The 27,573-nt window shown below is 41.4% G+C and overlaps 1 protein-coding gene across 1 annotated transcript; it reads right to left on the bottom strand.

The window, feature by feature from the left end:
* Positions 1 to 4,994: 4,994 nt before the first annotated feature.
* On the bottom strand, positions 4,995 to 27,485 carry LOC140504306 (aflatoxin B1 aldehyde reductase member 2-like). Its single transcript, XM_072609107.1, has 7 exons — positions 27,128 to 27,485; positions 24,069 to 24,256; positions 23,674 to 23,778; positions 23,201 to 23,297; positions 16,701 to 16,800; positions 8,382 to 8,511; positions 4,995 to 5,423 (listed from the first exon to the last, which is right to left on the bottom strand). Exons 1-7 carry the CDS (start codon positions 27,336 to 27,338, stop codon positions 5,262 to 5,264), a joined length of 993 nt encoding a protein of 330 aa, XP_072465208.1. The 5' UTR covers positions 27,339 to 27,485; the 3' UTR covers positions 4,995 to 5,261.
* Positions 27,486 to 27,573: the final 88 nt, after the last annotated feature.

Raw genomic sequence — 27,573 nt, forward strand, 5'->3', positions numbered from 1 at the left:
TTCTTAAGTCTTTCAAAGTTGTTTCCCTTTCAGTGTTGTCACTGTATAAATCATTTGCCTGGTTCTGCTTGCTTCAGTTTTCATCAGTTCACAGGAACGTTCCCAGATTTCTCTGAACCTAACCCTTTCTTTTTTCCTTAGGGCACAATACTATTCCATTACATTCATATATGATGTTTGTGTTCCACCATTCCCCCAAAGGCTGTTTATTAAAAGACAAAGTTCCATTATAAACATTTTTCTATATAGGTCCTATCCTTTGGTCTTTTATCGTTTTAGGTACAGGGTATTCACAATTAAGCAACATTTGGGGTATAATTCCAAACTGCTTTCCAGAATAATGGAATACATTCCCAGCTCCAATAATCATATATTTGTGTCTGTCTTCCCATACTCCCTCCAACAATTGTCCTTTTTTTCTCCCAATCTGGGAGGTGTAAGGTGGTACCTCCAAGTTGTTTCAATTTGCATTTCTCTAATTATTAGTGATTTAGAGCATTTTCTTTTCATGTATTTATTGATAGCTTTGATTTCTTCTACTGAAAACTGCCTATTCATGACTGTCGGCCATTTGCCAAGTGGAAAATGACTCATAATCTTATCAGTTCAATACAATTCTCTATATATTTGAGAAATGAGATTTTTATCAGTGAAACTGGCTGTAATTTTCTCTTACTTTCCTAGTTTCTTTTAATTCTGGCTTTGTTTTTGTAAAATCTTTTAAATTTCATATTATCAAAATATTCTTTTACATTGTATATGTTTTTATTTAGTTTTTATTTATTTATTTTTAGTTTTCCACATTCATTTTTTTAAGATGGTGAGTTCTAAATTTCCCCCTCCCCAGGAAGGCATGCAATCTGATGTAGCCTATATATGTACAATCATATTAAACATATTTCCACATCAGAAATGTTGTGAAACAAGGATTAGAAGAAAAAAGAAAAAACGCAAGAAAGAAAAAACAAACAAAAAGAGAAAATAGTCTGGTTTGACCTGCATTCAGACTGCATGCTTCTTTCTCTGCATGTGGATAGTGTTTGACATCATGAGTCTTTGGGAATTGTCTTACATTATCATGTTGCTGAGAAGAGATAAGCCTAATAAAGTTGGTCACCACACAATGGTGTTATTACTGTGTACAGTGTTCTCCTGGTTCTGCTCACTTCACCCAGCATCAGTTCATGTAAATCTTTCCAGATTTGCCTGAAATCCACCTGCTCATCATTTCTTGTGGTTCAATAGTGTTCCATTCCAGTCTATTCCATTCATATACCACAACTTCCTCAGCCATTCACCAATTTATGGACATCACCATGGTTTCCAATTCTTTGCCACCACAAAAAGAACTGCTATAAATGTTTTTGCATATATGGGACCTCTTCCTTTTTCTTTGATCTCTTTGACCTAGTAGTGGTATTGCTGAGTGAAAGGGAGTGCACAGCTTTAGAGTACTTTGGACAGAGTTTCAAATTGTTTTCCAGAATGATTGGACCAGTTCATTACTCCACTGAGAGTGTGTTAATGTACCTATTTTGCCACAGCTCCTTCAGCTTCTGTTATTTTCCTTTTCTGTCACGTTAGCCCATCTGATAGTTGTGAGGTGGTATCTCAGTTATTTTAATTTGCACTTTTCTAATTGTTAATGAATAGAGAATTTAGTTTTCATATAGTTATTGATAGCTTTGCTTTCTTCTTTTGAAAACTGCCTAGTCATTCCTTTTGGCCATTTACCAATTGGAGAATGACTCATCATCTTCTCAGTTTAGCTCAGTTCTCTATATATTTGAGAAATGAGATTTCTATCAACAAAACTTGCTATAATTTTTCTAATCATTTCCTGCTTTTCTTTAAAATCTGATTTTATTAGACTTTCTATTAAAACCTTTTCAATTTAACATGAACAAAATTGTCCCTTTTATGTCTCATGATTCTCTGTATACACTGGTCAAGACCTCTTGCCCTATCCATGGTGTTATGAAAAGAATCTCCTTCCTTGCTTCTCTAATTTGTTTGTGATATGATATGGTATCTATAGTGTTGTTCTACTTTGTGTATCAGAGAAATATTTCTACATAGAATTGGTCTCATCAAGTCCCCATCTAGATGAGGTTTGACAGAAGGAGGATTCTTTCTATCAGGTGCCACTGGGACCTGAAGATCTTTCCTTGTTTCTCAGGACATCAGTAGTAGACTTGCTATGAAACGTGTCATAGACTCCTACTCCTAGACTCCAGATTCCTGGTGCCTTGGTCTCCTGACCTTTCCATACTCACAAGGTCAGAGCCTCTAGATTCATCTCCTTCACCTAAAATAAAATAAATACTGCAAAGCACCAAGGTCCATCTTCATGGGGACAGATGTTGGACTTTCCTCTTTAGCTTTGTCTCTTCCCAGTCACTGACTGTGAAGGACTGACACTATGAGGAGAGGACCCCCAAAAAGAAAAACTGAAGCCAATCAGGCCTTTTGAAAAACAGTTTTACAGTACTTTAAAATTCGTGAAATACTTTACACGTACATTATCTTCTTTGGTCCTTACAACAACTCTGTAAAGTATATAATATTGTTATTCCCATTTTAGAGATGAGGAAACTGATATTCAGAGAATTTAGGTGACATGCTTAGTATCACACAGCTCCTGAGTGTGTGAGGCAGAAATGCTGCAAAATATCTTCTGCTATGCCATGCATTACAGAAGGTTAAAACATTTATCCATTAGATAGAGATAAGCATTTTTCAGTGACCTGAAAACACCTGATTTAAATTCCCAATGTAAATCTGTGGGTCATGTATCATTAAAGCTGCCCTTGGGGGAAAAATGTTCTGTTCATCCAAGGTACATTTAATGTACAATGTGATTAAAGTGTAGTTTCAAAAACAAGAATTAATGAGTGCATCAAAAATCTTGTATACTCAGTGCTACATCATAGAAAACAAGTGTTTGCTGCAAAAGAGGGAAATCATACATATTGAAAACTTTCAAAGATATAAAAATCTTGAAGTTTGTTGTATGGCTTCAAATTTATTTTTCTTTGTCTCCGTTGATTTGCACATCACTGTATCCATATGAGAGTAATTATAGTATATGGTGTGATACACTGATCTAAATTACATTTCTGCCAACCTGCTTTCCAGTTTTCTCAGCAATTTTTGTCAAATACACAAGTCCTTATTCTAGTCTTTTGGATACTTGGGTTCAACAAATTGTTATTACCATGTTCACCTAGGTTTTATTCATGTAATCTATTCCACTAATCAGTTTTCTATTTCTTTTTAGGCAGTGCCAAGTAATGTTTTTTGATTTTTGCTTTGTAATGTAGTTTACATCCGGAAACTCTATTTCTTCTTCATCCCTACTTTTTTTTTAACTTCCTAAAAATGAAAGTAATGTGATTTTGTTTTTTCCAATGGTTTTGCTTTTTATTTTTATCATTCTATAAATGGACCAGTTGATTGAGGTGGCACTAAATAACTAAATTAACTTGATAATATTGTCATTTTTATTATATTGGCAGGTTAAGTCACAAACAGTTAATAACTTTTCAGTTATTTAGGTTTGTATTTCTGTAAAGAGTGGTTTGTTGTTATAGTTTTATAATTCTCTCTCTTCCCTGGTAGATGAACTTCTAATTATTTTATAAGTCCTGCAACCAAATAGAATGGAATCTCTCTGTCTCTTTCTGGTAGGTTTTGTTGATAATGTATAGAAAATCTGATTATTTATGTGGGTTTATGTTGTGTCCTGCTACTTTGTTGAAGTTGTTCTTTCAGTGGATTTTTTTAGTTGATTTTCTAGAATTTTCTAAGTGAAACATTGTGTAGTTGGCAAAAATCAATAACTTTGGTTCCTCTTTGCCTGTGCTTATCCTCTCAATTAATTGTCATATATCTTTGCTATAACTAGCATATCCAGAATTGTACCAAATATTATGGTCATAACGGACACCTTTGCTTTAATCCTGGTATTACTGGAAAGGATTCTAGTGTTTCTCCATTGCTAATGTGTTTAAAATTGATCCAGTATATTTTATGTATTGACCCAATTTACAAGTAATTGATTTTGTCCTCTAATTGTTTAAGTCATGTTTCTTTTTCTCCGAACTTGGTTCAGAATTCAACTGGGCTGCAGTAGGTTAAGTTGAAAAAATCCAGTTCTCTTGCTCAAGGAATTTAACTGGATTTAGAGAATGTATGTGAACAGAAAAGAATTTTGGGCCCAACACTTTTATTTCCCCCAGCTACTCTTCAAAGCTTTATTGTGATTTTCATTATTGATATTTTGTTTTATAAAATTATCTTTTTTTCTTTGGAATTAAATTATTTGGTCTCATTTAAGTTTGATTTCTTTCTTTAGAGTTCCATGACTGATTATACTTTTTATTGTATTGTTGTCAGTGAGGGTTATATTTAATATTTTCCATTTGTTTGTAGGAATTTTATGCACTAGTACATGATCAATTTTTTAAAAATAATATTTTATTTTTTCCCCAATTACAAATAAAGGCAATTTTTAACACTCCTTTTTAAAAATTTTGAGTGCCACAGTAATAGCAACATTGCGTGATGATTAACTATGATACCTAGCTCTTCTCAGCAATCTAATAATCCAAGATAATTCCACAGGAATTTTCTGTAAAAAATTTCTGTTTTTCCGTAAAACTTGGATTAGTCCAAAGGTCACACCTGAAGACCTAGAAGGCCACATGTGTCCTCAAGGACACAGTTCCCCACCCCTGGCCTAGAGTATTCCCATTTGACAGATGAGGACACTGAACCCCAGGGAGCTGAATGATAATTTCTCATTTATAGAGCACCTTATAGTGTGCCCAAGTATGCCAAGAACATTGAACAAGGCATGAAATTCCCTGTTCAAGATCAGTTACTTTACTAGGTAGGGAAATCCTCATTCCAGTCATCATCTTAGGCACCTTCCCACCAAGAACCCAACCTCAGGCTCCAGAAGAGCCCCACGCATAATTCACTCCAGACCATTCTCTTGTGCAACATTGCCTTTTATTCCAACAGGACAGGACAGAACTGGTCTCAGTCCTTACCCTTCTCAACAGTAAGAGCAACAGGGCAGAAGGCCAGAGGTCTCACCTCCAGGAAGGAGGCTAGAAAACCAAGGATTCAGAGAAGAGGGGCAATTTGAAAGATGGAGCTCAGGCTGCAGCAGGTTAAGGCAAGGGCTGGCTGATAGAGCTGACAGCATGAGGACAATCAGGATCAATGAGGAGGTGTCTCTCCAGGGGCTTGAGCTAGCGGAAGTAGCTGGGACATTCATGGGCAACAAGGTTCCAGGCCTTATCAAAGGCCTTCACCACTCCAGGCTCCAGGGGGCCTTCCTCTACTGCTGCCAGGTTCTGCTGCAGCTGCTGCAGGCTGGTCATGCCCAGGATAACAGCATCTCCACAGGCACCCTGCCAGGAGAAGAGAGAGAGAATCAGCTATATACATACATACATGTGAGTTGCATATCCTAATGACTGGAAAAGTCATGAAAGCAACCATCTTACTTCTTGTATCTCCCTTTACACAAAACTTTAGCATCTCATTAGCACCAATATTCTCCCCCTGGTGCTCCAGGGTTAGTAATGGTAGGTCACAATCTAGGAAAAAACCCCCACACTTTCCATTTGCAGGCCTTTCTTCCTACCCCCAGGGCAATGGTAAGACACAAGGTGCATGTAAGTAGGCTTCAACATGTAACCAAGGAAGCTTATGCTCAAAACGATCTGGCCTAATTTTCCACACATATTTTTCATTATTCCACACTTCCCACCAAGATGGATGGTTTTGTATTTCCCAACCCGATTTCCATCTCCCACCCTGGTGCTTTGGCTTGGCTCACGTCCCATGCCTGGAATGGTCTCCCTTCCTCTTCCCAGCATCCAGCACCAATGCCACCTGCTCCTGGAAGCCTGCCTTGTTCCTCTTAACTGTTACTGCTTTCTCATGCTCACATAGTCATGCCTTATGTGTGCATCCTCCCCCTCATTAGAATGCACCTCCTTGAAGGGGGAATATTGTTTACTTGTGTGTTTCAATTCTTGGGGCCTCACACAGTGCCTGGTACACATCAGAGACCCCATCAATGCCTACTGGATAGAAGTGAAAGTGTGGTCACACAAGGAGGGGGTCAAGCAACAAGGAGATGATCCAAGTGGCCTCAGGGGACCCACAGACTATTCTGCAAATCCAGAAGGAGGCAGCTTCTAGCCCACAGTGGGTGTCTTATTTGGAGCTTGGGGAGGATGGTGGCACCAAAGTCAGCCATCTCCCCCAGCCCTGCAGACCTCCCCCCCTTCCTGTTACAGTGGGTAGTGTCCCAAATCACACACTCAAAGCTACATGGTACCTCCAAGACCATCAAGACCATCCCCTCACAGACAAGTGGAACTGAGTTGGAGAGAGGTCAAATAATTCACCAAAGGTCACAGAGCTGGCACATGGCAGAGCCAGGGCCTGAATCGAAGTGCTCTGCATGGACACAGCATAGCACACTTTCCAGTCTCATTTAACATCCATTTGATGCACAGATTGAATCACTTGCTGATTGCCTGCTATGTGGAAGACAGTGGGTTGTGTGCTGAGGTAATGATGGCGTGGTAGGACCTGGATCCCCCAAAAAGTCATAAGTTCATGTCTCTAGAACCTTCCCAGTCTCTCAATAGGTCCTGCTCTGTGAGAAAAATTTCTCTTGTTACAGAACTCATTCTCTTATCAAAACAGATACAGAGGTTCTTGGCCCAAGGACTTTTTTGTCCGTGGCTGGCCTAAGGGCTCTCCCTAGCACCGGATCCCCACGCCTCTAACAACTAAACAAAAAAACTGTCTTTTCTCTCTCAGTGTCAACAACGTTATCTCTGCAGACTCCCTGCATTTTCTCATCCATAATTTATAGGCACCTGCTCCCAAATACATCCAGACCCTTGATATATCCCTAGAAGTCCCTAGATTGCCTAATTAGTATCCTTGGCTTTCCTTTCCCTTGCCCCTTTTCCATATAAGGCCCGGCAGCATTCTCACGAGCTCACAGGTTCCTTAAGACCCCTTGCCCCCTTCTATTGGTATCATAATAAACTTTCTGTCATTTGACTAAGAGAAAGCTTGAGTGTGTGAATTCATTCCAGGCAACACCTCTTCGGCATTTTCAGGGTCCCAGCAAACCTCTTCAAAAACACAGAGGGCTTCCAGACCCAGTATCATCCTTTAGAAGTTTACAATCTAGTTGGATCATAATAATAATATTAACTGGCATTTATAGAGCTCTTTAAGGATTCCACAGCACTTTACATAGGTTAGCTTATATGATCCTGGTAATAACCCTGGGAGGAAGTAGATGTTATTATCCTCATTTTAGAGAAGAGGAAACTGAGACAGACAGATGAAGTGACTTGCCCAGGGTCACATATCTAGTAAATGTCTGAGGCTGGATTTGAACTTGTCATCCCAACTCCCAGTCCAATGCCCTATCCTTTGTGCCAACCTAGCTGCTTCTCTGATTGATCATCAAAGCCTAAGATGGAAATGCCTAAAGTTTTGGAGGGAAAGCAATGGGGGCCAGAGGGAGAGGGACCACCCTCCTCAGCTTTGACCAAGAAACAGGAGTTAGGTGGAGGAAAGCTTTCTCTTTACCATGTGCCACAGAGGTGACCTTGGGCTCTCCATGTCAGCACCAGGGGGATGCACAACCTCAGACAGGTCCAACCCAGCTAGAAAGCCTGCATTGTAGGCCTGAAGTAGGCCTCAGGCACAAGCTTTTCTGACTCTGAGGTCAGGTCTCTATCCACTCTGACCAGTTACTGTCATGGGACATTATGGTTGAAGGAAGGTGTGGACAAATAGAAAGTATTCAAAGGCATGTGGGAAGACTCATGAGAAGTGATCCAGAAGCAGCCCCATGGCCCAAGGGCAAAATGGAAGACCTGATACTTAGTAGCTGTGTGACCTGGGGCTGACAAGTCACTTCACTGATGCCTGCCTCAGTTTCCCCAAAGGTGAAATGAGGATAAGAAGAGCACCTACCTTCCAGGGCTAATATGTGCTATATAAATTTTTTTTCCCTTCCCCTTCAGAATGGAGAAAGCTGGGCCCAGAGGTTGAGAGAGAGCTTTTGTGGACAAAAGGAAAATTACAAAAGGACCCCTTTACCATCTCAGGGGTTCTGGAAGTATACGTTATAGTGCTTATTAACCAGTCCTGTTCAAACAGTATTTATCCAATTTTGCTAAAAAGCCTGCATCAAGGGCCAGACAAACTCCAGCAGAGACATTTCTATGAAGGAAGGGACATGTCCTTGAAGTAATGCCAAAGCTAAGAATGGGGCCCATCCCCCTAAAGGGCTCATGGGAACGAGTGGGTTCCTGGGGCATTACCTGGAGCTGGGAGTGATGGTACATCCATCTGAGGGCTGCTGAGGTCATGCTGGGAGCGTTGGCCCCATAAGATGTCTCCAGGGCTTTCTCTACAAGAGCAATGGCTTGAAAGTGAACTACCTTCCAGTACCTGTGTTGAATGGACAGAGAAGGTAGGTCAGTGGTCAGAGCCCCCAGGTTAGCCTCAGCAAGGCCTTGGCAGAGAATCCAGGCTCCCAATCACAGGAGCCCTGATAGAGACAGTCAACCCTTGCAAAATTACAGTCATAACCCTACCAGCCACTACTTGCTGGGTGACCACAGGTGCTGTCCACTGCAAACCTCCAAGTGTGCTGCACTTTCCCAGTACATATCCCAAAGCACCCAAAGTGACCTTCAGTTATGCTCAGGCTACCACCCAATGAACAATTTATGAGCACAGGACACAGGCCTTGAGCACATGATATCTAAGATCTTCATTTCTTTGGGGCCACTTGTCCGCAGATTCACCCATCTCATCACATGTGACACCCCAAGAGTACTCATTTTAGGACTGGTAGCCCCATTCTGGGAAGAACACTGAGTGTCCAGAGGAAGGTGAGGCCCCTCCAGGACATGACAGACACTCAAGGAATGGTTAAGGGAAGTGGAGCTACTTGGTCTACACTTGGGAGCAGATAGGAGGGCAGAAGAGCACCTGTCATACATGTGAGGTCTATTTTGTGTCAATGTCAGGAAACCCTTCCTCACAATGAGAGGGGCCCAAATGAGGAAGAGGCTGCCTGGGCTTCTGAGGGGGGTCTGGGGTCTGCAAGTAGAGGTTGGAGGTCCACCTGTCAGGGAAGGCTTCAAGGGGGCTCTTGTTTGGGTCTGGACTGGACCAGATGTCCTCGAAGGTCCACTTAACTCTTAGATATTGGATGCCTTCCTGAGAGGTGGGCCAAAGGCTCATACCTATTTTCTGTGTGTGTGTTTGTCCTTCGTTGCCAAAGAAGACCATGCCATCAGAGAAATAATGACATGACTTGCACTTGACTTTGTTTTGAGCGAGGGAGGGCTGTGCAGGTCATCAGCCTCACTTCTGCTCCAGAGACATCTGAATCCAGCAACCAATATTCATCAGGATGACTGGAGATGACCCAGGATGAGGCAATTGGGGTTAAGTGACTTGCCCAAGGTCACACAGCTAGTGAGTGTCAAGTGTCTGAGGTGAGATTTGAACTCAGGTCCTCCTGACTGCTGCACTGGTGCCCCTAGCTGCCCCTATTGAACTGTAAGTTTAGCAACTTACAGTCTTGATGAAGAACTATTTTGGCATTAAGAAGTTAAACTATTTGTCCTGGGTCATGAAACAAGAATATGTTAAATCCTGGGAGGCAGGAATTGAACCCATATCTTCCTGACTGTGAATCTAGTTCTTTATCTACTATGGCATAACGCCTTACAACACAATTATAATGATTAGAAAAAGACTAACAACAACCTGTTTTACAGACAGGGAAAGGAAGAACCAGAGATGATGCCTCATCTAAGGTCCCAGGGCTAGTTGATGATTAAACAGACCTAGATTTCCAGGTCAACATTTTTTTTCACCATCTGCCAAGCAAGTCCTTTCTAAGGAAAGATGTGAAACTCTTTTACTACATATAATTTTTATTGCATTATGATCTGAGAAGGATGCATTGATTAGCTCTGCCTCTCTGCACTGGATAGTGAGGTTTTTATGTCCTAGTACCTGGTCAATTTTTGTAAATGTGCCATGTACTACTGAGAAAAAGGTATATTCCTTTCTATTCCCATTCAATTTTCTCCAGAGATCTATCATATCTACCTTATCCAGAGTTTTATTTTCCTCCTTAACCTCTTTCTAAAGGTTAGATTTATGTAGTTCAGAGAGGGGGAGTTTGAGGTCCCCCACTAGTTTAGTTTTGCTGTCAATTTCTTCCTTCAACTCCCTCAACCTCTCCTCTAAGAATTTGGATGCTATGCCACTTGGAGCATACATGTTTAGTAATGATATTGCTTCATTGTCTATGGTTCCTTTTAGCAGGATATAGTTTCCATCCTTATCTCTTTTGATTAGATCTATTTCTGCTTTTGCTTTGTCTGAGATTAGGATTGCTACCCCTGCTTTTCTTACATCAGCTGAAGCACAACATATTCTCCTCCCACCTTTTACCTTCATCCTGTGTGTATCCCCCTGTTTCAAATGTGTTTCTTGTAAACAACATATTGTTGGATTATGGCTTTTAATCCATTCTGCTATTCGTCTCCATTTTATGGGAGAGTTCATTCCGTTCACACTCACAGTTATGATTGAAATCTGTGTATTTCCCTCCATCCTCTTTCCCACCGTTTGTGCTTTTAGCTCTCCTGTCTCCCTTCCCCTCCTCAATAGTATTCACTTTTCATCACCTCCTCCTGCAGCCTTCCCTTTCTTCTTTTAGCCCTCCTCCCTTTTACTCCCCTTTACCCTTATTGTTTCTTCCCTCCCTTTTAGCTTCCCTCCCCTTTCTTCCCCCTTCTCCTCCTACTGCCTATAGAGCTAGTTAGGATTATCTACTTAAGTTTATTGTTCCCGCCTTGAAACAAATCAGATGAGAGTACCTCTCAAACAATGCTCATCTCCCTCCCCTCTTTCCTTCTACTATAATTTTGTACTTCTTCCTGTGATGTAATTTACCATTTTCTGCTTCATCCTTTTCACACCTCCTGTTACAATCCCTTCACATACTTAAATCATATTTTTAACATGACATCTTTTTAACATATACCTGTTCCCTCTATGTATATCCCTTTTATATTTCATAATAGACACACAATTCTCAAGATTAATAGATACCATCTTCCCTTATAGGGAGGTAAACAGCTTGCCCAAATTGAGTAACAAGTTCCCCCCCCCCCTTTTTACCTTTTTATGCTTCTCTTGAAACCTGCATTTGAAGATCGAATTGTCTATTAAGTTCTGGCTTTTTTGTCAGGAAGGTCTAGAAATCCCTTACTTCATTGAATGACCATCTCCTTGCCTGAAATGTTATGCTGAACTTTGCTGGGTAGTTGATCCTTGGTTGTAGTCCCAACTCCTTTGCCTTATGGAATATTGGATTCCAATTCCTTCGATCTTTTAATGTAGAAGCTGCAAGGTCCTGTGTGATCCTGACTGTAGCTTCTCGATATTTGAATTGTTTCTTTCTGGCTGCTCGTAGTATTTTCTCCTTCACTTGATAGTTTTGGAATTTGGCAACGATATTTCTTGGGGTTTTGAGTTTGGGATCCCTTTTGGGAGGTGAATGGTGGATTCTTTTTTTTAAATTTTTTTTATGTTTTATTTTTTCTTTTTAAATTTATTTATTTAAATTTTCAATATTCATTTCCGCAAAATTTTGGGTTCCAAATTTTCTCCCCATTTCTCCCCTCCCCCACCCCAAAACTCCGAGCATTCTAATTACCCCTATCACCAATCTGTCCTCCCTTCTAACATCCCTCCCTTCCCTTATCCCCATCTTCTCTTTTGTCCTGTAAGACAAGATAACTTTCTATACCCCATTATCTGTATTTCTCATTTCCTAGTTGTATGCAAGGACAATACTCAACAGTTGTTCCTAAAACTTTGAGTTCCAACTTCTCTTCATCCCCCCTCTCCACCCATCCCCTTTGGGAAGACAAGCAATTCAATATAGGTCATATCTGTGTAGTTTTGCAAAGGACTTCTATAACAGTCGTGTTGTGTAAGACTAACTATATTTCCCTCCATCCTATTCTGCCCCCCATTGCTTCTATTCTCTCTTTTGATCCTGTCCCTCCCCAAGAGGGTTGACTTCTAATTGCTCCCTCCTCTCATTGCCCTCCCTTCCATCATCCCCCCACCCTGCTTATCCCCTTCTCCCCCACTTTCCTGTATTGTAAGATAGGTTTTCATACCAAAATGAGTATGCATTTTCTTCCTTCCTTTAGTTGAATGTGATGAGAGTAAGCTTCATGTTTTTTCTCTCACCTCCCCACTTTGTCCCTTCACTGAAAAGTCATTTACTTGCCTCTTTTATGAAAGATAATTTGTCCCATTCCATTTCTTCCTTTCTCCTCCCAATATATTTCTCTCTCACCCCTTAATTTCATTTTTTTAAGATATGATCCCATACTATACTAGTCACCCTGTGCTCTCTCTCTCTCTCTCTCTCTCTGTGTGTGTGTGTGTGTGTGTAATCCCACCAACTACTCAGATACTGAAAAAGTTTTCAAGAGTTGCAAATATTGTCTTTCCATGTAGGAATGTAAACAGTTCAACTTTAGTAAAGTCCCTTATGACTTCTCTTTGCTGTTTACCTTTTCATACTTCTCTTGATTCTTGTGTTTGAAAGTCAAATTTTCTTTTCAGCTCTGGTCTTTTCATCAAGAATGCTTGAAAGTCCTGTACTTCATTGAAAGACCATTTTTTCCCCTGAAGCATTATACTCAGTTTTACTGGGTAGGTGATTCTTGGTTTTAGTCCTAGTTCCTTTGACTTCTGGATTATATATTTCATGCCCTTTGATCCCTTAATGTAGAGGCTGCTAGATCTTGTGTTATCCTGATTGTATTTCCACAATACTTGAAATGTTTCTTTCTAACTGCTTGCAATATTTTCTCCTTGACCTGGGAACTCTGGAATTTGGCCACAATATTCCTAGGAGCTTCTTTTTTTGGATCTCTTTCAGGAGGTGATAGTTGGTTTCTTTCAATATTTATTTTGCCCCCTGGTTCTAGAATATCAGGGCAGTTTTCCTTGATAATTTCATGAAAGATGATGTCTAGGCTCTTTTTTTGATCATAACTTTCAGGTAGTCCTATAATTTTTAAATTGTCTCTCCTGGATCTATTTTCCAGGTCAGTTGTTTTTCCAATGAGATATTTCACATTATCTTCCATTTTTTCATTCTTTTGGTTTTGTTTTGTGATTTCTTGGTTTCTCATAAAGTCATTGGCCTCCATCTGTTCCATTCTAATTTTTAAAGAACTATTTTCTTCAGTGAGCTTTTGAACCTCCTTTTCCATTTGGTTAATTCTGCTTTTGAAAGCATTCTTCTCCTTATTGGCTTTTTGAACCTCTTTTGCCAATTGAGTTAGCCTATTTTTCAAGGTGTTATTTTCTTCAGCATATTTTTGGGTCTCCTTTAGCAAGGTATTGACCCACTCTTCATGTTTTTCTTGCATCTCTCTCATTTCTCTTCCCAGTTTTTCCTCCACCTCTCTTACTTGATTTTCAAAATCCTTTTTGAGCTCTTCAGTGGCCTGAGACCATTGAATATTTATTTTGGATGTTTGGGATACAGAAGCCTTGACTTCTATGTCTTTCCCTGATGGTAAGCATTGTTCTTTCTCATCTGAAAGGATGGGAGAAGACATCTGTTCACCAAGAAAGTAACCTTCTATAGTCTTACTGTTTTCCCCTTTTTTGGGCATTTTCCCAACCAGTTACTTAACTTTTGGGTCCTTTGTCAAGAGTAGAGTAAACTCTGGGAATCTGTAAGATCTCAGTTCCTCCAAGGTGGCACAACCAAGTGTATACACTGATCTGGAAGTAGGAAGAGATTTTTGTGTCCAGAATCTTAGCAGTTTCCTCTCCACAGCCACCTGGCCTCCAGTTCCACCAAATCAGCACTGGGGGCTGACTTTCAGATAAGCTGGATGGGCAGGGCCGCCACTCAGTATGAAACAAAGACCAACTCCCTCAGGGCCTCTACACAGGGCTGAGGTAATATTCAGCTCCTCAGTGCCCCCAGGGATTTTTACGATCCAACAATAGATGCAGGTTGCTGTAGGGGCTGCCACGAGAACTGCTGCTGCCTGCCCATTGTGGCCTCTGTGATGGCTGCCTGAGGCCGGAGCTATGAGAAGGCCCTTCTCCCTTCTTGGCCAGCTGAAAAAACCCTGTCACTGACCTTTGGCGCCTGTGAGTTGAGGGATCTGTGGACCCGCTGCTGCTGCAACTGGAGATTCCACCCCCGAGGTGTCCTCCTCCCAGAGTTGCGTTGCACTGTGCAGCCAAGGCTGGGCTGGGCTCCACTCCATGTCTGGTGCAACCAATGTTTGCCTTTCAGGTCACTCTGGGCTGGAAATCTCCTCCACTCTCTTGTTCTCCACTTCTGCTGCTCCAAAATTTGTTGAGAGTCCTTCTCTACAGGTATTTTATGGGCTGTGTGGGGAGATTCTGCGTATATATGTCTTTCTACTCTGCCATCTTGGCTCCGCCCCCCAGTGGATTCTTTCGATGACTATTTTGCCCTCTGGATCTAGCACTTCTGGGCAGTTTTCCTTGATGATTTCCTGGAAGATATTGTCCAGACTCTTTTTTTCATCATGGCTTTCTGGCAAGCCAATAATTCTTAAATTTTCTCTCCTGGATCTATTTTCCAGGTCAGTTGTTTTTCCAATTAGATATTTTACATTTTCTTCTATCTTTTCATTCTTTAGATTTTGTTTGACTGATGCTGTCTTATTGAGTCAGTTTCTACTTGCCCAATTCTAATCTTTATCAAATTGTTTTCTTCAGTTAATTTTTGCATCTCCTTTTCCATCTGTCCAATTTTTTCTTTTAAGGAGTTGTTTTTTGTACTTCCTTTTCCATTTGTCCAGTTTTCCCAGTTAGATTTTGTGTTTCCTTTTCCATTTAACCTACTGTTCCTTTTAGGGAGTTGTTTTCTCCAGTTAATTTTTGTACTTCCTTTTCCATTTGTTCAATTTTCCTTTTCAAAGAGATGTTCTCATCAGTAAATTCTTTTTTTTATAATTTTACAATCATTGGCCATTTTTTTTTCTATTTCCTTCTTCAGCTGTTCCAGGACAGCTGTTTGTGCATGCGAGCAGTTCATAGTCCCTTCTGAAGTTTCCAATGGAAGTACAGTCTCAGTACTGATCTCTTTGGTATTTGTGTTTTGGTCCTTATCCCCATAGAAAGATTCTATGGTTTTTTTGCATTTATTTTGCTTTTTTTTTATTCATGATGGTGATTGTGTGTTGTGGCTTCTGGTTCTGTCAGTTAGAAGCTGTAGAACTTGGTGTTGAGTTGACTTGTGTGAAAAAGCTAAGAGCAGGTTTTTGTTTTGTGTTTCCCTGATCAGGCCTGGGGTTAGCTTGTTAAGTGTGGGAGAGGGTTGGTCTGGTCACTGGAGATCTCCTCAGCTGAACTGAGGCAAAGGCAAGCTCAGGGGATGGTGCCAGCTGCCCTACTGTCTTCCCAATTCCCCTGGAGTTCTGAGGCATGCTTAGATGCTAGTGCAAGTTCCCACCCCTCCTGGGGCTCCTCTCCTGGCACTGAGGCTTGCCTGGGTCCTAGTGCGAGTTTCCTCAGCCCTGGGTCCTCTGTCCTTCCAGTTTGCCTCTGCCACAGTAGGAGGAATCCCCCTTAGCTATTTTCCTAGCCTCAGGTGTTATGAGACTATTTGCCCCCTCTGCTATTCCTGCTGATCCAGGATTTTTCTAGGGAAATATTTTATGGCTCTCTCAAGGTCATCAAGGTGGGAGGAGAGAGCATTTACTGATCACTCCACCATCCTGGCTCTGGAAGTTCAAGTAGGTGACTTACCAATGTTCAATCTGTGGGCTGAAAGTCTCAGGAGCTGCTGCACTGATATCTGGAGCTCAGTGGCTACCACTCCTTCAGCTCTGCTGGCCTCCCACCCTGGGCTGCCATTCCATTGGTTCTGCCTGCTGCTCTCAGGTTTCCTGGGGTCCTTCAGCTCCACTGTGCTGACCACGCTGCCCTGTGAGCTGTGAGCTCATCCCTGTGGAACAGATCCTTCTCGTGGACCTTCCAGTCTGTCCTGGGCTTCGAATCCACCACAGTCTGTCTCCTACTGGATTCCACACCTCCAAAATTTGGTCAGATTCTTCTTTCAGGGGTATCCAAAGGAGTTTGTCCAAGAGCTTAGGTGAGTGGTTGCTCTCACTCTGCCATTTTGGCTCCACCCCCCAAGATATGAAACTCTGATTAAGCACTAGGGACTTTTAATTCCAGGCTCACTCCCAGCTGTTCTGTACATGAAGGTGAGCTTAGAGAGGCAAAAGAGATGGCAGAATGAACAATGTATTTGGAGCCAGAAGATTCAGACTCAAAAGTGAGAGCTAGTTGGCAACTAGCTCTGTGACAATCAGCTAGTCTCTTCATCATTTTGTGCCTCAGTTTCCCAATCTGTAAAACTAGAGAGGTGACTTCTCCCACCTATAATACTTTAACCCCAGAGGAGCCAGAACACCGGAGTCAGGACAGTATAAGAGGGTCCCAATCTACAGGAAAGAGAACTCAGGGATCTGGAAGGGATCAGAACACTGTCCTCATCTCTGACCCACTCATATGCAGCTCACCGCTTCTGGTAGATCTCAGAAAAATTCCTTCCAAAAAATCGGCCCATCGGCTGCTTTTTGTCCTTGTCTTCATACTTGTATTTGCCAGTCAGGAGACCACCTGTGGAAAGGATGGACAGTTAGATCCCAGGGATTCCACAGAGGGCTAAGGATACCCACATGGGTGTAGAGCTCAGTACAAGGCAAAAGAATGCATGAGGTGGGGGCCTCAGTTTTCAACTTGGCACCAATCCAGGAAGAAGTGGCATGAATGAAAAAAACATGTACTAAACATTATTAAACTGTTGCAAAACAATCAAATGTAATTGTTATAGGTACAGATTCAAAAGCAAAAAAAAAAAAGTCCCTGCTCAATTGTACATCCCTACATGGGAAGATGATACTTGTAACTCTTGAGAACTGTATCTTTATTATGACATTTAGAAGGGGTATACATAGACACAGGGTATGGGTATAAGTTGACTTTGATGTGATGATAAAAAATCTAATTAAGTGGTGAAAAGGGAGAAGAGGAAAGGAGGAGACAGAAAAGGGTAAATGCATCACATGAAGAGGCACAAAGACCAATTACAGCAGAGGAAATGAAAAGAGGGTGATAAACATTATTTGAAGCTTTCTCTGATCAGATTTGGTTCAAAGAAGGAATAATATAATCTTTTAGGTATAGAAATCTAACTTACCATATGGAAAGTAGGAGGGGAAAGGAGAAAGAAAAGGGAGGGGGCTGATAGAAGGGAGAGCAATTGAGGGAGGTGGTGGTGGAAAGCAAAACTCTAGTGAGGAGGGAAAGGGAGAAAGGAGAGAGAAAAACATAAACAGAAGGGGAAAACAGGATGGAGAGAAAGACACAGAGAGTAATCAAAACTGAATGTGAATGGGATGAACTCTCCTATAAAAAGGAATTGGAGAGCAGAGTGGATTATAACCACTAAATGTGTTATTTACATGAAACATTTTTGAAGCAGAGGGATATACAAAGAGTAAAACTAAAAGGGTGGGGTAGAATATATTGTGCTTCAGCTGAAGTAAAAAAAAAAAAGCAAGGGTAGCAATCTTGATCTCAGACAAAGCAAAATCAAAAATAGATTTATTTAAAAGAGATGAGGTAAAAGGTACCATACACAATGAAGTAATATAATTACTAAACATATATGCACCAAGTGGTATTGCACCCACATTCTTAGAGGAGAAGTTAAGGGGGTTACAGGAAGTAATAGACAACAAAACTATACTACTGGGGAACTTCAACCTCTCCCTCTCAAAACTAGATAACTAACCACAAAATAAACAAGAAAGAAAGTAAGGAGGTGAACAAAAATTTAGAAAAGTTAGAAGGTAGACCTCTGGAGAAAACTGAATGAGGATAGAAAGGAACATGCCTTTTCTCAGCAATACATGGCACACATACACAAACTGACCATGTATTAGGGCACAGAAATCTCACAATCCAATGCAGAAAGGCTGAAATATTAAATGCATCCTTTTCAGATCATGATGCTATAAAAATTACATTTAATAAAAGGTCACAGAAAGATAGACTAAAAATTAATTGGAAACTAAATAATCTAATCCTAAAAAACAAGTGGGTCAAACAACAAATCATAGAAATAATCAATAATTTCATCCAAGAGAATGACAATAATGAGACAACATACCCAAAATTATGGGATGCAGCAAAAGTGGTTCTTAGGGGAAGTTTTATATCTCTAAATGCTTCCATGAATAAAATAAAGAGGAGATCAATGAATTGGGCATGCAACTAAAAAAGCTAGAAAAACAACAAATTAAAAATCTCCAATTAAATATCAAATTAGAAATTCTGAAAACCAAAGGAGAGATTTAAAAAGTTGAAATTAAGAAAGCAATTAAACTAATAAATAAAACTAAGAGATGGTTTTATGAAAAAACCAATAAAATGGATAAACTTTTGGTTAATCTGATTTAAAAAAAAGAAAGAAGAAAACCAAATTACCAATATCAAAAATGAAAAAGGTAAATTCACCACCAGTGAAGAGGAAATTAAAACAATAATTAGGAGCTATTTTGTCCAACTGTGTGCCAATACATTTGACAATCTTAGGGATATGGATAAATATTTACAAAAATATAAATTGCCTATATTAACAGAAGAGAAAAAAAATATTTAAATTAACTCCATTTCAGAAAAAGAAATCAAAGAAGTCATCAACAAACTGCATAAGAAAAAAAATCTCCGGGGTCAAATGAATTTACAAGTGCATTCTACAAACATTTAAAGAACAATTAATTCCAATACTATATAAACTAACTGGGAAAACAGGCAAAAAAGGAGTCCTACCAAATTCTTTTTATCATATAAATATGATGCTGATATCTAAACCAGGAAGAGTCAAAACAGAGAAAGAAAATCATAGATCAATTTCCCTAGTGAATACAGATGCAAAAATTTTAAATAAAATGTTAGCAAAGCAATTGCACCAATTTATCTCAAGGATAGTACCCTACGACCAGGTAGGATTTCTACTAGGAAGGCAGGATTGAACATATCAACAACAAAACTAACAGAAATCATAAGATTATATCAATGATTGCAGAAAAAGCTTTTGACAAAATACAACACCCACCCATTTCTATTAAAAACACTAGAGAGAATAGAAATAAATGGAATCTTCCTTAAAATGATAAATCGTATCTAACTAAAATGATCAGCAAGCATTATATGTAATGAAGATAAGGTAGAAATATTTCCAGTAAGATCAGGGTGAAACATGGATGTCCATTATCACCACTGTTATTCAATATGGTACTAGAAATGTTAGCTTTAGCAATAAGAGAAGAAAAAGAAATTGAAGGAATTAGAATGGGCAAAGAAGAAATTGAGCTATAACTCTTTACAGATGATATGATGATATACTTGCAGAATCCTAGAGAATCAAGTAAAAAAAACTACTTGAAATAATAAACAACTTTAGCAAAGTTCCAGGATATAAAATCAACCCACATAAATCATTGGCATTTCTACATATTACTAATAAAGGCCAACAGCAAGAGACAGAAAGAGAAATTTCACTGAAAGTTACTGTAGACATAATAAAATATTTGGGAGTCTACCTACCAAAACAAACCCAGGAACTGTATGAACACAATTACAAAACACTTTTCACACAAATAAAGTCAGATCTAAATAACTGGAAAAAAACATCCGTTGCTTGTGGGTAGGTTGAGCTAATGTAATAAAAATAACAATTCTACCTAAATTAATTTACTTATTCAATGCTATACCAATCAAACTACCAAAATTATTTTATAGAGCTAGAATAAAATATCAAAATAATATCAAAATCTGGAAGAACAAAAGGTCCAGAATATCAAAGGAATTAATGAAAAAAAATGCTAGGGAAGGTGGCCTATCCATTCCAGATCTTAAAATGTATTACAAAGCAGCAATCATAAAAACTACTTGGAACTGGGTACGAAATAAAGGGGTAGATCAGTGGAATAGGTTAGGTACACAAGACATAATAGTCAATGATTATAGCAATCCACGGTCTGATAAACCCAAAGACTCTAGGTTCTGGCATAAGAACCTACTATTTGACAAAAATTGCTGGGAAAATTGAAAAACAGTATGGCAGAAACTGGACATAGATCAACGTCTGACACTGTATCAATATAAAGTCCAAATGAGTACAAAATTGAGACATAAATGCTGATACTATAAACAAATGAGGGGAGCAATGAATAATTTATCTGTCAGATTTACGGAGAATGCAGGAATTTATCACCAAACAGGAGATAGAGAACATTATGAAATGTGAAATGTAATTTTGATTACATTAAATTGAAAAGGTTTTGCATAGACATTTCTGTATATTACTAACAAAGGCCAGCAGCAAGAGATGGAAAGATAGATTCCATTTAAAGTTACTATAGACATTATAAAATATTTGGGAATCTACCTGCCAAAACAAAACACAGGAACTATATGAACACAATTACAAAACATTTCACACAAATAAAGTCAGATCTACATAATTAGAAAAATATCAGTTGTTTATAGGTAGGTTGAGCTAATATAATAAAAATGACAATTCTACGTAAATTAATCTACTTATTCAATGCCATACCAATCAAACTACCAAAAATTATTTTATAGAACTAGAAAAAATAATAACAAAAATTCATCTGGAAGAATAAAAGGTCCAGAATATCAAGGGAATTAATGAAAAGAAATGCATAGGAAGGTGGCTTAGCTTTACCAGATCTTAAATTGTATTATAAAGCAGCAATCATCAAAACTACTTGGTACTGCCTAAGAAAAAGAATAGTAGATCACTAGAATAGGTTAGGTACACAAGATACAATAGTCAATGATTATAGCAATCTACTATTTGATAAATTCAAAAACTTCAGCTTCTGGGATAAGAATTCACTATTTAACAAAAACTGTTGGGAAAACTGGAAAATAGTGTGGCAGAAACTAGGCACAGACCAACATCTTATACACTACACCAAGATAAAGTCAAAATGGGTACATGATTTAGATCAAAAGATTGATACTATAAGCAAAATAGGAGAGCAATGAATAGTTTACCTGTCAGATCTATGGAGAAGGAAAGAATTTATGACCAAACAAGAGACAGAGAACATTATAAAATGAAATATGTATGATTTTGATTACGTTAAATTAAGAAGTTTTTGCACAAAGTCAAGTCAACCAAGATCAGAAGGGAAGCAGAAAGCTAGGAAACAATTTTTACGGCCAGTGTCTCAGATAAAAGCCTCATTTCTAAAATATATGGAGAACTGAGTGAAATTTATAAGAATACAAGTCATTTCCCAGTTGATAAATGATCAAAGGATATGAAGAGGCAGTTTTCAGAAGAAGAAATGAAAGCTATCTATAGCCATATGAAATCAAAACAACTCTGAGATACCACATCAAATCTATCAGATTGGCTAACATGACAAAACAGGAAAATGATAAATGTTGGAGAAGATGTGGGAAAACTGAAACACTAATGCTTTGTTGGTAGAGTTATGAACTGATCCAACCATTCTGGAGAGCAATTTGGAACCGTACCCAGGGGGCTGTAGAACTGTGCATGCCCTTTGATCCAGCAATACCACTTCTAGGGCTGTATCCCAAAGAGATCATAAAAGTGGGAAAAGGACCCACAATGTACAAAGATGTTTATAGCAGCTTTTTTATGGTGGAAAGGAGTTGAAAAATGAGGGGATCAACTGGGAATGGCTGAACAAATTGTGATATATGAATGTAATGGAATACTATAGTGATATAAGAAATGATGAGCAGGTGGACTTCAGAAAAACCTGGAAAGACTTATATGAATTGATGCTGAGTGAAGTAAGCAGAGCCAAAAGAACATTGTACACAGTTACAACCACATTGTGGGATGACTGACTTTGATAGACTTAGCTCTTCTCAGCAATGCAAGGATCTAAGACAACACCAAAAGACTCACAATGGACAATGCTGTCCACATCCAGAGAAAGAACTGTGAAGTCTGAATGCAGATGGAAACATATTATTTGCTCTCTTTTTTCCTTTTGTTTTGCTTTGTATCTTCTTGCTTATGGTTCTTCCCATTGGTTCTGATTTTTCTTTGCAACATGACTAATGTGAAAATATGTTTAATATGAATGTATATGTAGAACCTATATCCTATCACACACTGTCTTGGGGAGGTAGGAGGGGATGGAGGAGGAGAAAATTTAAAACTAAAAATCTTATAGAAGTGAATGTTGAAAACTAAATATAAATTAATTAATTTAATTTTTATAAAAGTCTCTGCCCTCTTAAAGTTTACTTTCTAATCAGGGAAACAACATGAGAGACATGGCCAGGAAGGAGTATTTTGGAGGCAAAATGGACCAGGATGGTGAGTGGGGTATTGTGGCATGAGATTGACACATCCCATTCTGGGATGATTGCCAGGGTTCATAGGTTCATCATTCCAGAACTGGGGGTGGGGTGGGGCTGAATAGAAAGGGAGGAAGAGGAGAAGGCTAGTTTTTCTAGGGCAAAGGGGTAAAATCAGACTGAAATGTAATTAGGAAATATTTAACAAAATAAACAAAAAAATACAAGAAAACATAATGTCTCACTTTAAGCTACTGTGTAGCCCACAGGTTCCTTATGAATGGATCTGTGTCTCCCATTTCCACATGACCCCACCGGGATCCCCCCATCTCTATCTTCCTTCTTCTTCAAGTTGAGCTCAGAATAGTGCCCTAGTAGGTCTAAGGGAAGCCACAATAACTTCAGATTTTTGGAATGATCTTCATCTTTAAAAAATGCCATCCCACAGTAACTCTATGAGGTTGTTAGGGTAAATATTATTTCCTCTCTTTTTGGCCAGAGAGGTTGTAATTACCCACAGACACAGAGCTAGCAAGTATCCAAGCCCAGATTCCAACCCAGATGTCTTGACCTCACTTCCTTATTCTGCCATCCCACCCCAGAGACTCTGGAGTGCCCTCCCCCCTTTTCCTCATACCAGCCAAAGGGTTGAAGGCATAGAACCGAATTCCATAGTGACGTAGGCAGGGGAACAACTCTGGCTCCACTTGTCTCGTGATGGCGTTGTACATGCCCTGTGAGGAGGGAGGACAGCACAGCTCAGGGAAGGGACAACCCCCAAACCAACCCAGGTCAGGAGCTAGGCACACTGGCTGGAGGTCCAGTTCAACTCATTCACTTTACAGATGAGGAAACTGAGGCCCAGAGAAGTCACTAGGTAGGAAGTGGCAGTCAGGATTTGAACCCAGTCTTCTGTCTCCAAAGCCAGCATTCTTTATAACACAAAGCACTGGGAGTCACAGTCCCAGCTTGGCCTTTTACTAGCCCTGGGACCTAGGGCCACTCACTCCCTTCTTTGACCTTGATTGGCCTGTAGGGCCAAGCGAACCCAGTGGCCAAGAAGGGTCCCCAGGATGTCCAGAAGCATGGTGGATTCAGACAGGGGCTCACCTGGTACACAGTGGGCAGGACCCAGCCATTGTTCTTGCAGAGGGTCCAGATTTCAGATACTTTCCAGGAGGAGTAATTAGAGAGGCCCAGCTCTACAAACTTACCCTGCAGGGGAGAAAGAGAAAGAGGGAGGGAGAAAGAAAGGGAGGGAGGGGGAGAGGGGTAGTGGGAGAGACAGAGGGAGGAAGGGGAGATAATCAGAATGTCTGTGAGGAGGGACTGTTTGTCCAGTTCTAGTGCAGTGCCTGGCCCCTATCAGAGGGTTAATAAATAATCTTGAATGATTGAGGAATGCTCTAAGGTCTCTGCAGCTCTGACATCCTGTGTTCTAAGGGCACTCCCAGCTCTCACATTCAGTACCCTAATGGTCCCTCTCCACCACCCTCTGTTCTCACCTCCTTGTGTAGCTCATTGCAGGCCTGCAGAGTCTCCTCCAGCGGGGTGTCATGGTCTGGCATGTGCAGGTAGAAGAGATCCACTTGAGGGCACTGAAGCCTCTTCAGGGACTCCTCCAGCTGGGACCTGACGCTGCTGGCCCTCAGGGTCTTCCCTTCCAAGGGATTGGCCTTGGTGGCAATTTTCACTTGGGGAGAAAGGTCATAGAAATGGCTGAGATTCAATTTAATTCAGGCAACAGACATAAAATCCTGGGCTAAACCCTGTATCCAAATAGCTGTCCGTTATTTAAACGTTTATTGATGTCTTTTGTTTTTCACATCCTCATAGTTTTCCCCAGGATCCCTCCTGACAAATCCTGGCTGGGCCACTTGTAACCTGTTCTGGCAAGTCTCTTAATCACTGTGGGCCTCAGTTTCCTCATCTGTCAGAGAAGGGATTTTATTGTTCACTAGCTCTGTGACCTTGGACAAGTCACTTCACCAGATCTGTTTCCTCCCCCCTGGAAGGAGAAGGTGGGTTGGACCAAATGACCTCTAATCTTAAACTCTAGATTCTAGATGAATGAGGGGGAGGGGATCTGGAGATGGGAAGTCAGAAGAGGATAAAAGCCAAATTTAACTCCAAGTTGGTCTGAACCAGTCAACAAGGTATCATTTTAAATTTCCTTCTTGCACCTGTTACTGAGCTCCCAGGCTTGAGTCACCTGCCTAGGCGACACCAGCATTATGAAGTACCTGCAGATGCTTTACAGATAAATGACTCATTTGATCCTCACAACCACCTGGGAGGTAGGTGCTATTATTATCTCCATTTCACAGTTGAGGAAACTGAGGCAATCAGAGGTTAGGGGACTTGTCTAGGGTAATAAACTAGTCAGTGTCTGAGGCTGGATTAGAACTCAGGTCTTCTTGATTCCCAGCTACCCATGGAAAGCAGTCCAGTCACCTGAGTAGTTTCCTCTCCTCAGTGTCATACTCCATCTCCCTCTCTCAGGAGCGAAGAAGATTGGGTCCTCATTGGAATTTTGCTTTCAGGCATAGTGTGCAGTGGGGAGTGAGGAAAGGGGTGGCAGGGAGGAGGGGTGATTAAAGGGTCCTGATTAGCAAGAAGGTGGAGAGATAATCCAGGGATTATGGGAACACAAGTTGAGAGTTGGAAGGCTTCTAGAGGGCATTTAGCCCAAACTTGTGTCTTTACCGGTGCTGGGGGAGGGGGATCCATTTTGGGACTCAGTTTCCTCATCTGTAAAAAGAGAGAGTTGGGATGTGATGACTTCTCATGTCTCTTCCTTCTCTAAATCCATAATCTAAACCCAGAGAGTTCAAGTATTTTCTCAAGGTGACAATGAAACTTCCCAATTGGGATTTGAACCCAGTTACATGGTGAATAGAACTATAATGTGTGTGTGTATGTGTATGTGTCCAGTGTTTTCACATGTATCTGACCTTTCTAGACCTTATTTGAGGTTTTCCTGGCCAAGACACTTCAATGGTTTGCCATGTCTCTCTCCAGTTCATTTGACAGATGGGGAACCTGAGGCAAACAGGGTGAAGTGATATGCCCAGACTCACAGAGCTACTAAGTGTCTCAGGTCAGACCTGACCCCACTCCAGGTTTGATGCTCTATCCATTGCACCACGTGGCTGCCCTGAATTATAATACTGAATCCCAAAACCCTCCTTGCCTCCAGGACACCAGGATGAAATAGGCAGTGCTCAAATAGGAAAATGTGGTAGAAAGAACCCCTGGGCTACAGGGCCTGTCCCACTCCTGGGCTGCAGGGCCTGTCCCAACACTGCAGCTCATTCACTGTGTGGCTTTAAGGAAGTCATCTCAATTCCTGGGCCTCAGTTTCTCTCTCTATAAAATAAGGAGTTGAGAGAAAAATGATCTCTGAGTTCCCTGAGTCTAGCCATTCTACAGTCTAAGGTTCATTTGAACTCTAATACTCTGGGTTCTAAGATTCCTTCCAGCTCTCACTTCTGTAAATCTGAGAAGGCAGCAGATCATGGAATTACTCTGGGAGGGAGGAGTTTGGAATGAGAGTAGCCCGGGCAGGGTGAAGGATTGATTTGGTAAATGGGGCTCATTCACTTGGCTGAAGTGTAGCAGGGGTGGTCAGGCCAGCCTAGCAGTCCAGTGCCCCGGGAAGGCATTCCAGGTCCCATTCAGGGAAGGGAAGAATCTTCTTGAGATTCCTCCTGCCCCAATCGAGGCCCTAAGTAGCATCACAAATTTGAGACAGAACAGTACTGACACCCACTTTCTCCATCTCCCTTCCCCCAAACTCCATGGTCTATGAGGTGTCCCAGATAAAATTGAAGAGTCCTCTGCCCGACTTGCACGAAACAGCCCCGAGAGTTCTACCCAAGGTCAGCAACGTCTCCTCCCCTTACCCTTGGCCAGAAACTTTAACTCAGCCTGGCAGGTTTAGAAAGAAGTCCTGGCAAGTTTGGGGGCAGGGAGCTCATCGGGAGGCTACGGCCAAAGATCGACTAATGAGGATTAGAATCCAGTTACTGTTTAGGCCTGACTGTCCAGGCACCGAGGACTTCTTGGGAGCAGGGGTTCTCCAAAAGACACCAGGTAGGTGCCCAGTGAAGTCAGAGTGTTTGGGGACCAGCAGATTGAGGGAGGGAAAATTACTCCAGAGAGGCGGGAGTGGCAGAGATGAATTACACTGTGCAGGTGGGGGGCGGCACGTCTCGGAGATTAGGGTGCATGGCCTCTGGATCCACTGGCCAGGTGGATCAGGCGTCAGGGGACCCCAAACACAATGTACTGGTGAGGTAGGGCCTGCAGGAGCGGGGATAGAGAACCCTGGTCAAGGGGACTGAGGATGCAAGTCCCAGATGAGAAGGCGGGGGCTATACCCGCCTCGGAGCCCAGGGTCAGGGTCAAGCGCTCCACGGTGCCCTCCCCAGAATGCCACATCAGGGAAGGTCGAGGGCGCACGGCCTCAGGATCCCCCTGCCAGGGCTGGGCTGGCCTGGGGTTCAAGTTGCACGACACCGGGTGGCACGGACCCCGGGGGGCTGGGCGGGGGCCAGCTTACCTCCTTTGCTGCCGTCCTTCAGCCCCAGGTCCATGCTGCCCAAGAAGGTCTCGGACTGGCCTTCCCCATATATGTGGGCCGTGTCCACCTCGCGGTAGCCGCGCTCCAGGAAGGCTTGCATGCAGGTTTTGCTGGATGGCAGGTCCATGCGCCAGCCCATCTCCATAGCGCCCAGCACCGTGGCGGGCAGGGTGCGAGGTGTAGAGGCCATCGCAGTGGCTGTGCTAGGAGAGCAGGACAGACACTTGTGCGCTCGAGGCTCCAGCAGGAGGATCTTTATGGCTGCTAGAGGCTCACTCCCGCCCCGGACCCGCCCCCGGATCGGACCCGCCTCCGGTCCGGCCCGGGACGTCACCCTGGAGGCGGGAAGAGAGGGGCAAGGGCGGAGCGATCGCGGATCCTAGGGACCGTCTGCAAAGAGCCCAACAGAGACGCATGCGGAGGCG

This window comes from Notamacropus eugenii, chromosome 5, assembly GCF_028372415.1.
Source record: "Notamacropus eugenii isolate mMacEug1 chromosome 5, mMacEug1.pri_v2, whole genome shotgun sequence".
Taxonomy (NCBI): domain Eukaryota; kingdom Metazoa; phylum Chordata; class Mammalia; order Diprotodontia; family Macropodidae; genus Notamacropus; species Notamacropus eugenii.

Excerpts from the sequence above, each read along its gene's own strand:
- LOC140504306 (XM_072609107.1), bottom strand. The coding sequence starts at position 27,338 with ATGGCCTCTACACCTCGCACCCTGCCCGCCACGGTGCTGGGCGCTATG. Across the intron at positions 24,257-27,127 it reads GAAGGACGGCAGCAAAGGAG|TGAAAATTGCCACCAAGGCC; the intron begins GTAAGCTGGCCC and ends TTTCTCCCCAAG. Across the intron at positions 5,424-8,381 it reads ACCATCACTCCCAGCTCCAG|GGTGCCTGTGGAGATGCTGT; the intron begins GTAATGCCCCAG and ends TTCTCCTGGCAG.